Below are 13,182 nucleotides of genomic sequence, written 5' to 3' on the forward strand. Positions count from 1 at the left end.
ATCTAAGATGCTGCACCAAGTTCATTTTTAAATCATAACAGGGTTGGAAAATGGGTGATTATTTCAGGATGTCAAATAGGTCAATCTGATTTCCTCCCACTTCTTCAGGTCATGATAGCTGCCCTGTCTAGAGCAAAAATAGTTTCACATTCCATGGAAACATGTGCTCTTCTGCCCCTACTGGCGTGGCAGTGGTTATTTAGCTTGTGCTAAAAAGGTTCAGAGAGACCTGAGGAATATTTATCTGTTTCTCAGGAACCTGTCTTCATCTGTTTTCTTTCCAGGGCAATCATTCTTCTACATTGCTTCATCTTTGGGTTTGCTTTATGGCTTTTGTAAACTTTGTCCTATAAAGTTAATCATTTTGATGCTATGAGTAGTCCTGGAACCCTTCCTGACTTGGCTGTATGAGTGTGGCTGCACCTGAGCCGTGGCTCCTCTGTTTTAAAGGAGTTTACCATCCTGATTATTATGTAGCCGGATTGTTGAGAGGTGCATGTGAAGATTTTCAGCTATGCAGTACTGTAGGTATCTGTATGGCTCTCATTTGACTTTGTAAAGATGCTGTGACTAGTGTAAGAGTCATAAAAAAAAACCCAGTAAAGCAAATGGCCTTTTCTTAATTTGAATATTCAGTGCTGTTTTGACTTTACTAATATCTCTTTTAGTATTGACTCCTAATTTATAGGAATAGCCACAAGAAGAACAATTATGTTTTAAAACAAACCTCCTACGTACTTAACCTGTTTCATCTGGAATCCTAGTCCTTTTGTAATAACAGTTGTCTGATGAGAGAAAGTTAGCACTCACTGTTTTGAAAACAGATTAAGTAGTAGGATTTATTTTCATTTTGAAAGCTTACACAATTTAAAAGAAAGGGATGTGTGATATGTAATAACAGTGGCTAGTACTTTTTCTGTCTGTTTATATTGCAGTGAAAGCAAATGGGTAGGAAAATTTAAAATGATTTGAAAAGATTGTGTAGCTGGAGGGAACTAAATCAGTGTTTTTGGAATAGCTAGAAACTATTCATTTGTTTAGCTAAAAAGACATGGTTGGTTGCTTGGTTGGTGTTTGTTTTTTTGAGACAGGGCTTCTTTGTGTAGCTCTCGCTGTCATGGAAGACATTTTTTTGTTGTTTAATTTAACAAAGAAGACATGTTTATATAGCTCTGATGTTATAGAAATGGTGACTTGGACTATTTCTATGTTTGAGTTTAGTGTTAATCTCACTAAATTATTTCTGTGTTGGTAATTTCTAATTTCCATATATTCTTTATGTCTTCTTCACTGTTTTCTCTTAAAATGGCTCTTTATTTGTCTGTAAAATTTATTATAGGGCCAGGCATAGTGGCACACACCTCTAATCCCAGCACTTGGGAAGCAGAAGCAGGAGGAACACTGAGTTCCAGGCAGCCAGGACTACATAGTGAGACCTTATCTTAAAAATCATTATATTGATAGTTTGAGGCAGGAGGATCATGAGTTTGAGGCCAGTCTAGGCTAAATAATAAGATTGTGTCTCCCCAAAAGAATATGGTAAGGAGTCAGCTATGCCATTGCATGCTTATAACCTAGTACTTTGGAGACTGTGACCACTTGTGAGTTTGAGGCCAGCCCGGGATAAATAAGATCCTGTCTCAAGGGGGGAAAACCCAGTTGGGAGTACTTCCTGCTTATAGTTCCAGGACTTGGGAGGCTCAAAGACAAGGATATTTCTGTGAGTTTGAGGCCAACCTATGCTACATAGTAAATTCAAGGTCAGTCTGGTATACATAGCAACCTTGACTGAAAAAAATTATAATAAGAGCCCTGTAGGAAAAGGAGAGCCTATAGCATACGTGTGTGCTCACTATGCAGCCTAAGAAGTTGAGCATCTAAGTGGTTGAATTGCCTTTTTGCTTTCCTATTCTACTCCTTTGCCCTTTCCATCTCTGTGTCTTCTTATGCATACGCATACCAATAGAAAATGTTTTTAATTTTTGAGTCCTTCTAAGATAGTTCACCCCCAATTCTGGGCTTTCTGGGCTTTATCTTGTTGCTCTGGCTGTAGTTCAGAGTTTTTCAGCCTTTATGATGTTGATATTTGGGGCCAGGTAAGATTTATCAAGGGCTTCCTTCTCCATCACAGGTTGCTTGGTGATATCCCTGAACTATATTCACTGAGAGGCTAGTAATCCTCCCCCCTCACCTCTATGCCCCACTTCCACTGAGAATCACTTTTCTACTTCACTCACTTTAAACTGCTGTGTCATGCTCACACGTGACATTATAACAGACCTATGTTTTATTTACCCATGGACAGACACAGACATTTAGGTTGTTTCTAGAATGTCAATTATTAGGAAGACTGTGTCAGTGAAGCTTTTGTTCATATTCATTCTCATACCCTACCCCCTTTTTATTCTTTCTGACATGGTCTCACTAAATAGTCCTAATTGTCCTGAAACTCAATATGTGGACCAGATTGGTCAAACTTAGGGCAGTCCTCCTATCTCTGCCTTCCAAGTGCTGAGATTACAGGTGTGAGTTACCTCATTCGTGCTTTCTCAAGCACATCTGTCACACTCTCCCTCAGGTAATCTCAGTGAAATGGAAGAGGTTGACTTCTGTTATAATCATATTTTTAACTCTACCAGATATTGTCACATAATGTCTGTAACTGTAATTTATATTAGCCAGATAAATAAGAACAATAGTATTAGTCTAGATCAGTACCTTGTATGGTCAAACTGTAAATTTTGCTTGACCAGTAATACTCAATTTTTCATTTTAGTTTATATTTCCTTGATTGTCAAAAGGATTTAAAAAATCTATCTAGCTATAACTGTTTCCAAAAAAGAATTGAATTTTTACTATATGAAAATTTATTAAGAATCCAGAAACCTCCAAATTATGAGGCCTTATATTACAGGAATTTAAAACTAATGTTTGTGCTTCTGTGATGAACTTTACGACGTGGCTTTGGGCTGTGTATATGTTGGGTTTTGTGTCAGAGATGATGATCTAGCCATGATGCTGCTCTTCTTGTAGAAATGCCATTGCTGTCTGTGTTCAGGGAATGACTAAACTATTTTAATAACTAGACATTATTCCCCCAGTGTTGTTAAATGCTTCTCTCAGAGTCACGCATTATTAATAGCTGCATGCCAGGTCTGTCTCTTTGATACTGTGATTTTCCAAAGCCTGCATTTTTTCATACCATATGAAATTGCTTATATGCTACTTCCCGAGCCATTTTACTAAATGCAGTGCAAGATTACAATACTTAGTCCTGATTTTGTACTTAAAGACATTTAAAAAATTTAAAGATAGTCAATTAGATTTGTATATGAGTCCATATATATGTATTAGCAGTAAGAGGGAGATGCAATCCTTTGAAGTTGTGTGTGTGTAAGGTTCAGTTGAAAGAGTTTTTTAAAAAAAAGCAAAAGAAGAATGTATATATATTCGTAGTTTATTTGCTGTACTTAAATTGAGATGTAGTGGGAAATCCAGCTGCATTAATGTAATTTTCATTTATATTCAGACATTCTTTTCTGATCTACCTAAAATGTAAATCCCACACACGTAAAAGGCCTGTCTTAGTCTTAGTTACTTTCTGTGACAAAACACCCAACAAGAAGTAACTTGAAGGATTGATTTGGTTCATGGTTTGAACCTATGAAAAGATGTTTAACATTACTAGTGATTAGGAACTCTGGGTCAAAACCACCATGAGATAATATTTTTTTTTTGTATCTATTAGAATGGCTAGGGGAAAAGTCAGAGCCAGGGTAATTTCAGCTTTTAGGATGATTAAAAATAAAAAAAAATTAAAATAAAATTTTCTCAAAAAAATAAAACTAACCTTATTCTACACATATACCATAAGAAGCAGTCAGCAGCATTTGTCTCTGAGGAGGCAGAGAAACTAGTATCCTTCTATACTGTTGGTGGGAATTCACAGCGACACAGCTGCTTTGGAATATACCTTGGCAGTTCCTCAAACAGCTAATCAGAGTTATATGACACAGTGTGCTCACTCTTCAACATTAAGGAAAGAAAATCAAAATTTATACTAACATTTTATAGCCTCAGCATTTACAAGAATCAAAAGTGGAAATTACTCAAATGTCCATCAGCTAACAAATAGATAATCTAAATGGATACTTATTCAATTGTAAAAGCCATGGCATATTGGTATGTACTACAAAGTGGATTAAAGCTGAAAACATGCACAATGAAAGATACCAGTCACATATTACATGCATCCAATGATATGAAGTAATGAGGAGAGGAATTCTGTATACACAGAAAGTAGATGGTGGTTGCCTAGCACTAACAGTGATGACCTCAGGAGTTAGGGAGCGGTAGATAGGGGATAGGGTTTCATTAGGAAGTGATAAAACTGTTCTAAAATTAGCTGTGGTGATGGCTGCACATGTGGGGGCATATGTTAAGAAACAGTGAATTTTACACTTTAAACATGTGAGATGTATGTCAGCTCTGTCTCAAAGCTTAAAAATGTTACTAAGAGAATGGCATGGCTTCATGTATAAGAAAGTAACTTGGGGTATGTAGGGGACAATCAGTGGTAGAGCACGTGGCTTAGCATGTGCATTATCCCCAGCACAAATATAAAAAATAGCAAAAATTTGATAAATTAGATGTTATAAAATGTAAAGCTTTTATGTGTCAGTGGATGTCATCAAGAGCAGAAGAATGAAATGTCAGTATATGCAACTTGTTGATGTACTTTGAAAATATGCTAACTATGAAAATCTAGACATAAAACCCCACATATTGAGGGAATCCATTTACATGAAATGGCCAGTGTAGGCACATCTGTAGAGATGGGAAGCACATCAGTATTTTCTAGGGACTGAGGACATGAGAGTGGGAACAGCTGCTAATGACAGTGGGGATTTTGTTCCCTTCATTTTTATTCTTTTGCATGTGTGTGTGCACATGCTGGAGCATGTGAGTGCAGCTCAGAGATCACCTTGGAGAAGTTGATTTCCTCCTTCCAGTGTGCTAGTCTCAGGGGTTGAATTTAGGTTGTCAGGTGTGGTGGTAGAAACTTGTATTTGCTCAGCCATCTTGCTAGCCTGGGGCCTGCTTTTTCCAGGGAAATGAAAATGTTCTGCAACCATGTGATCATTATGGTTGTACATCTTTTCATTGTATCAAAAGCACTTTAAAGACTTGAGTTTCTTAGCTTGGGAATTATATTCCATTTTCAAAATGAACACCTGGGGCCAGTGAGATGGCCAAATTAAGGGGCTTGACACTAAGCCTGAGTTTGATCCCCTGTACCCCACATAGTAAAAAGATAGAACTAATTCCTACAAGCTGTCCTCTGACCTCTCTTGTGTACATGTGCACACACAAGCAAACACACATTCCCTTCCCTCTTATTTATTTGATTCTAATTGTTACTATGTAAGTTGGACTGATCTTGAACTATTTTTTTAAAATATTTGATTTTATGTGGATGGGTGTTTTGCCTGCATGTATGTCTGTGTACCATGTGTGCCTGCTGCTCAAGAAGGGCAGAAGTAAGTGTTGGATCCCCTGAAACTTGAATTACAGATGGTTGTGGATGCTGGGAATTAGATCCAGGCTCTCAGGAAGAGTAGCCAGTGTTCTTGACTGCTCAATAGCTATCTCTCCAATGCCTGGCCTTGAATTCTTTATGTAGATCAGGCTGTTCTTGATATCCTCCTGCCACAGCCTCTTAAGTCCTGAGATTACAGGATGCGCCACCGCACCCGTAGTGTACAATGCCTTTTGTGAGCTAGTCTTGGAAATTATATTTTATCATGTGCATTAAAATCTTTTCATTGGCAGCATCACCAAGTCTAAAACACATTTGTGGTGAAAGGAGTTGAAGTCCATCTCTCTGAGGGAGAAGAAATCTGTGAATGTGTTGTAAACACCCGATAGCAGTGGTCTGCACCCTTCCTACGGCTCTAACCCTTTAATACAATTCTTCATGTTATGCTGACTCTAACCCTAAAATTATTTTTGTTGCTACTTCTCAACTGTAATTTGGTACTATTATGAATTGTTATATAAATATCTGTGTTTTCTGATGGTCTTAGGCGACCCCTGAAAAGGGTCATTTGACCCCCAAAAGGGTTACAGCCCACAGGTTAAGATCTGAACTGCTGCATTGTAAGATAACAAAGAACTTTGGTAAGCAATGAACAGAGTAAAAAAGCAAATTTTGGAGCTGCATGTTAGAAGATGAGTTCTATAGAAAAAAATAACTGTAAGAGGAATCAGGGTGTTTGTGTTGAAGGGCTTGAAGTTGCCACTTTAAACTTGGCGTTGACATACACCTTCATTACAAAGGTTACACACTTAAAAGGGATCAGAAAATTAGCTAAGCAGATTTCTGAGTCATCCCAAAGCAGGAAATTAGCTAAAACCAAAGGCTATGAATTGCAGGCAGTCACCAGGTAGGCAGTGTGACAGGCACAGAGGGTTGAGGGTCAGGGAGGTCAGTTTGAGGTGGGCAGAGGAAATCACTGTATGAACATTATGTGAGAAAATATGTTTGTTTCATAATCAGAAAAGTAGTTTCTAACGCAAGTTTCTTACAGCTTGCTTATTTATTATGTGTGTGTGTGCATGCATATGCCTATGTGTGGATGTCAGAGAACAATTTTAGGGAGTTGTTTGAACTTGAACTCGAATCACCAGACTTACACAAAATTCTCTTACTTACTGAGCTATTTCGTTGGTCCCAAGGCAAGTTAAATTTATTATTTGGGTATGTTTTTGATTAGCTTAGCCATAGAATCTACTTTCCTTTACTTTATCAAAGGTTGTTTCAAACTTTCTCCTCAACAAGTATAAACAAATGCATATTTTATTATTAGCACATTTTCAATTGGAGGTGTGTGGGAAAAGGTGAATAAAGATTATTTCCATGGTTAAATTAATGATTTTATTGTCTCTAACAGGAATGTAAAGACATCAAAATGGAGCCAAGTATGGATGCAAATTCAGTTACTATTGCTGTTGAGGGAATGACATGTATTTCCTGTGTCCGGACCATCGAGCAGCAGATTGGGAAAGTGAATGGTGTCCATCACATTAAAGTAAGTTACTCTTTGTAAATTAGTAAGATGCCATCAACAAGAATTCTATCAAGAATAGCTTCTAGGGCTGGAGAAATGTCTCAGCGGTTAAGAACACTGACTGCTCTTCCAGAGGTTCTGAGTTCAATTCCCAGCAACCACCTGGTGGCTCACAACCATCTGTAATGGGATCTGATACCCTCTTCTGGTGTGTCTGAAGACAGCAACAGTGTACTCATATACATGACATAAATAAGTAAATAAATAGATAGATAGATAGATAAATCTTTAAAAAAAGAAAATAATAACTTCCAACACTGGAATTAAAGCAATCACACCAACAAATATGACAAAAAAGAATATTATTACACTGCTAACTCTGATACTAAATAATCTATGTAAATAATTATTATAATTTACTACTACTACTACTACTACTTCAATTAATTCTGTTTTAAAGAAGGAAAATCAGACATTGTTGAGGCAGGGGTCCAGGAGTCTATAGACCAGTCTGGGTAACATGATCAGTCTAAGTCTACCCCAAAAAAAGCAAAGAAAAAGAGCACTGTTCAAATATGGACTCCATTGTGGTAATATATGTGTGCTTTTTCCTACACCTAATTTCTACCTTTTTATTTGAAAAAGTCTCATTGTCTAACCCAAAATGTCCTTGAGCTTAGGAGCCTCCTGCCTCAACCTCCCAAGTGCTAGAATTCTAATATATAGATCATGACCAGATTTACTTTTAACTTAATGATAGATGAAAATATGAAGGAGCTAGGAGCTTATCTTTTATAGCTTGGTTGTCATTTTGTGATTGCCGTTGATATGAACTATATAGAACATTATACATCATTATTATTTAACATTCCTTGAACATCAGCAGTTTTCTTACCATTCTTTGCTTGCAATTAATGTTCAGGGCACTTGCCTTTGGGGAGACAGCATTGCAGTTTGAATTTAGGGCTCTAGCACTAAGTAAGCTATATGTCTAGGTGGTTGTTTACTTTTATTTATTTTGGGGGTTTTGAAACAAAATTGTGCTAGGCTGGCAGTGTGTGGCCTAGTTGTACCTCAAACTATAAATCTTTCCTCAGTTTCAGAATGCTGGGATTATAGGCATGGGCTGTCTGTCTGCTGAAGCTTGGGCTGTTGAAAGGCCTTCCCAACACTATAAGGGGCACCCGTGGCTGACATTTTTTTTTTTCAGTATTTCTTTTTGGAGGTGGCTAGCAGGAGAGAATCTATTAGTGTAGCCAGGCTTGTCATGGACTTGTGATATAGCTCAAGCTAGCCTCAAATGTGTGATTTATCTGTCTCAGCCTCCTGAGTGCTAGGAGTATAGATGGGGACCACCCTGCCTGCCAGCTGCTTGATGTTTTCTTAAGAGTATTTTCTCATTGCTTTGTTTGTTTGAAACATGGTCTGTGCAGCTCAGTCTGACCTGGAAACTGATATGTAGTCAAGTTCTAGGATTACAAGCATCTTGCCTGGCTAACAACACTTATTTAACCAAGTATTTCAGATATACAGAAGTAGAGAGACTAGTGCAAGAGACCCCCACATCTAGTTCTTGCTGTTCATTTGTGTAACATGATTACCAGTTGAATTTGGTCAGCTGTTGTGCTCCTGCTGTAGAGTTGGTGTAGGCCTTCTGCCTATTGTATGTAGTAAGGCAGGGCTCCCTGACTAGTGTATTATAATTACTAGCATATCTTTATGCCTATGGCCATTTCTACACCGTTTGTTTTTTATTATTTAAATTTTTATTTTATTATTTTTTTTATGTATGAGTGTTTTGTCTTCATATGTATCTATATACTATGTGCATGCGGTGCGTTTCAGGCCAGAAAAGGGCACCAGATTCTCTTGGACTGGAGTTACAGATGGTTGGGAGGTGCCATGTGGGTGCCAGGAATTGAACTAGTATTCTCCCGGATAGCAGTGAGTTCTCTAAACCACTGAGCCATCCCTCCAGCCTCTGTTTTTTGCCTTTTGTATTTTGAGACAGGGTCTCCGTAGCCTAGCCTGGCCTGCAATTTGCAGTGATTCTCCTGCCTCAGTTTCCCAAATGCTGGGGTTAGAGGTATGTGCCACAATGTATGTATGACATATGAGTGTAGATGTCTCTGTACTCATGGAAGCTAGATAGATATCTCCATGCCACTGTATTCCTGAATACTCTCCAACTTGATTTTTTTTAGGTAGGGTCTCTTAGTAGCCTGAAGCTTACCAGTTGACTACATTGGCTACACCCCAGAGAGTCTCTTGTGTCTTTCTCCTCAGCACTAAGATTATTGGTGTATGGTACCATACCCGAATATTTATGTGGGAGCTGGGACCTGAGTTTGATAGGGGCAAGTCTCCAAATCAAGGGAGCTATGGAGATGGTTCAGTTGTTCCCATAGTTTAGACTCTTGTAGCCTTTTGAGAGTCTCAGCACTGAGATTAATTTATCTCATTTCACCAGTTTCCCACTCACCCACCCTCCTGTCCTGCAGCTTATCCATTGAGGTCAAAGAAATGAACAAAGAGCCCCTTTCTTGTCAGAGTGTTGAAGCTTCCTGGGCGTGCTTGGGAGGAAGCAGGACAATTGTTAAGATGAGGCTGACTGGGCTTCATAGCAAGAAGTGGGTCACATAGCAAGACTCTGGCTCAGAAATAATTTGTTTGAAGATTCCTATTGTAAGAACAATAATACGCAGAACCGTTTTCTTAAATATTAAGCTACAGATTGTTTAGACTTAAGCATGTTTAGTTTTACTGCTGGAGCTTAATGAGTTAATTACAGTATGTAGTGTTCTTGCTGGACTTTGCTCTCATTTGTACAGTGTGTCTGGTGTCTTAATATTTGTTTTCACCATTAAAAAAATTAAGGTTTTTTTTTTTTAAAACCAAAAAATTAGAGGTTTTCTGTAATTTTGCTTTTATGCAATGCTCATTATAATGCAGCTGGAAATGCACTTTGGAATTTGATGAGCTTGCTTCAATCCCAGAATGCTTTTCCTGTGAGCAGTTGAGATCCACATGCAAACATTGCATTCTTAGACATGCTACTAAGAGCAGATGTTTTTGAGATAGGGTCTCACTCTGTGGCCACAGTGCATAGCTGAAGCTGGCCTCATACTTGTGGCAATCCCCTTGCCTACCCTCCAGGGTGCTAGTATCACAGGTGTAAGCTTCCAGATGTTAATATTTTAAAAGGAGCTTTGTCCAAATATACCCTCAATTTAGCACATAATTTAAAATTGAGGATTCACCAGATTTCTTTTTATGAGATATCTCTATTACATTGGCCTCTAGAAGTTTTATGTATCTCTAGATTATATACTTACCTGGTCTCTGCTTTATCTAAATCCTTAACTACTTAATCTCCAGAGATGTAAGATGCTTTTAGTTTCTCAGAGAAATACAGGATTTATACTTTATTGTCTATATAATATTTTTTTAAGAATTACTTATTTTATTTATATGAGTACATAGTTTCTGTCTTCAAACATACCAAAAGAGGGCATCAGATCTCATTACAGATGGTTGTAAGCCACCATGTGGTTGCTGGGAATAGAACTCAGGACCTCTGGAGGTGCAGTCAGTGCTCTTAACTGCTGAGCCATCTCTCCAGCCCATCTATATAATATTCTTGTTCATGATTCTTCTCAGCATCTTGAACAGACTGTTTTGTTCACTTTGTTTTGATTACAACACATTTGAATTTCCTGAACTCAAGTGTCATGTAAGAGTATTTATGTATGCTTAGCTTCCCTTTTCCAAATAGGAATCTGTAGGTACTTTTCTATTTCTCTTTCTTACAATTGGTTAGAGCGGATGGAGCAAACTGTGGGTTCAGTTTAGTATTTGCCTAGAGTATGTGGAGTATGTGCTCCACATGTGAGCACATACTGGAAGAGACTGAGAGAGAATGTTGGGGTGGTGGAACTGGAATTACAGGCAGTTATGAGCTACCCAGCTGGTACTGGGAAGTGAATCTGGGTCCTCTGAGAGAACAGCCAGTGCTCTTAACCTAGCTCTTCATCTCCTCTACTTGTTTCTTCAGGCAGAGTCTCAGATATGCCAGGTCAGTCTCAAACTCAATCTGTAGCTGAGGATGTCCTTGAACTCTTGATCTTCCTCTCTTACTCTGAAGTACTGAGACTATAAGCCACTATATTAGGCAGCCTGTTTCGTGGTGCTGGAGATTGAAAGTTGGGCCTTGTGTATGCTAGAAAGCCCCCATCCCCAGCTAGATTCTATTTTAATCTTTTCAAGCACATTGCTATTTCTCAAAGCAGGCTATCTGTGTCCTGCTCAGATGTAAAACCACTATTTCCACCTCTAATAAGGTTAAAGTCAGACAAATGCAAGTGCATCTTGATTAAACAGTAAAGGCAGAAGACTGTGGCTGTAATATGAAAGCACGTTGGGATTTATATGAATCATAGTGACAGATACCTTCCAGGGCACATTGTAATTTGATTGCTGAACCTGAAAAGAAACACATCAGCCCTTTCCAGCTTTGCCTTTCCTTGGGCTCTGTCAAATGCTTTTTATTAAATAGGATACATTGTGACCTTTTTTCCTTTCCTTTGAAAAATATTTTAGTATTAAGCCTTTAGACTCAGAGATTTATTGAGAAGTTAATGAAACTTCAGTTTTAGAGCTTCTGTCTGCATTAACTTCCCTTTAAGACTCTGGAAAGAGTCTCAGATGTGCTCATGTGAATATGTGTTTTGTTTGCGTGCTTTGAGACTGGGCCTTACTCTAACCCAAGCTGACTTTGAACTCATGACCTTCTGCATGCTTGTTTGACTCTGCCTGACTTATTTTTTTATGTTGGAACTTAGCCAAAGGCGAAGAAGTGATATAGATTTTCTTTGTGTAGCCAAGGCAGGATTTGAGCTTGCCTCAGTCTCCTAAGGGCGGGGATTGCAAATATGTTCTCCTACGCCCACAGTCCTGGTTTGTACAGTTTATAAAAGCAGTTTTAACAGTCTTTTAAAACACTACTGTCCTTTCCACTTCACTTCTCCCTTTTAACAAAGGTTCCCTTTGTGTTGAATGGTCGAAGTATATATGAGCAGTTGAATGATCTAAGGTTGGGGTGGTCGAGTTGGAGATATACTTAGTTTAAGGTTACTAGGCTATTTGGCTTTGAGGGGGGGTTGCTTCTTGTTTAGTGAAGTTTTATTAGGAATTATGGTATAGGAATGACTCCCCATCTATTATGTTGCCTCCCTCGGGATCTTAGCATGTAGATGGCAGGGCTGATATAAAACTATAATTTTATATAAATTTTACATAATTGTATATAAGTATTTTTTATAACAAATAAAGAATAGCATTACCTCAGAGGGTATATAAGATAAGTCACTGCACAAGGAATTATGAAATGCCCTGAAATCTTATCGCTTATGTATGAAAGAACCTCAGTACTTTCCTCCAACTTGTCAGCAGCTATAAAAACTGAATGTTTAATTGTAATGGTGGAAAGGACCTTTCAAACAATGGCTGAACAAATATTCTAGGACTAGTGGTGCTTAGGGATAGATACAGCATTCTATCACCAGCATTGTAGAACAGACAGAGGAAACTACCATTCAGTCAGCAGGAAAGATGGAATTATTTTATAAATTCATCAGCACCAAATAACTATAGTTGAAAGTATAGGTAAAGAAACTTAGTTATAGAGATGTTTCAGATATCCTTCATTAAAATGTTAGTTTTATGGAAGTTTATGACATCTTTTTTGTGTTTACCAGACTCTTACCATGTAGCTTGGATGTTCTGGAACTCTCAATATAGTCTAGCCTCCAAGCCTTAGCGATCCACCTGCTTCTTTCTTTCTAGTGTTAGAATTAAAGATATGTACCACCACACCTAACTAACCCTTTACCTTTGGAAAGTTTGTAATTTGTGCTCTTTCTCTCATTCCCTTTCTTGTTCTCTCACTCACTCTCACACACATGTAGTAAAAAAATAAGATTTAAAAGAAGTTTGCACGACAGTCTTGCTGTTTGGCTCAGGCTGGCCTTCAACTCTTGATCCGTGTACCTCCGAGTGTTGGAATGACAGGCCTGTACCTCAATGGTCCGATGTAACTTGTAAGTTTTGTTTT

At 38.1% G+C, this 13,182-nt stretch overlaps 1 protein-coding gene across 3 annotated transcripts in view; it reads left to right on the forward strand.

Annotated features, from left to right (window-relative positions):
* Atp7a (ATPase copper transporting alpha) overlaps positions 1-13,182 on the forward strand; it is a 105,396-nt gene that overhangs the window by 40,643 nt on the left and 51,571 nt on the right. For all 3 annotated transcript variants that reach the window (XM_052170123.1, XM_052170122.1, XM_052170124.1), the window contains one exon: positions 6,954-7,091. In XM_052170123.1, the coding sequence (XP_052026083.1) occupies positions 6,972-7,091 (120 nt within the window). In that variant the 5' untranslated portion in view covers positions 6,954-6,971. The remainder of the gene's footprint in view (positions 1-6,953; positions 7,092-13,182) is intronic.

The sequence above is a fragment of the Apodemus sylvaticus genome, chromosome X (genome assembly GCF_947179515.1).
Source record: "Apodemus sylvaticus chromosome X, mApoSyl1.1, whole genome shotgun sequence".
Lineage (NCBI taxonomy): Eukaryota > Metazoa > Chordata > Mammalia > Rodentia > Muridae > Apodemus > Apodemus sylvaticus.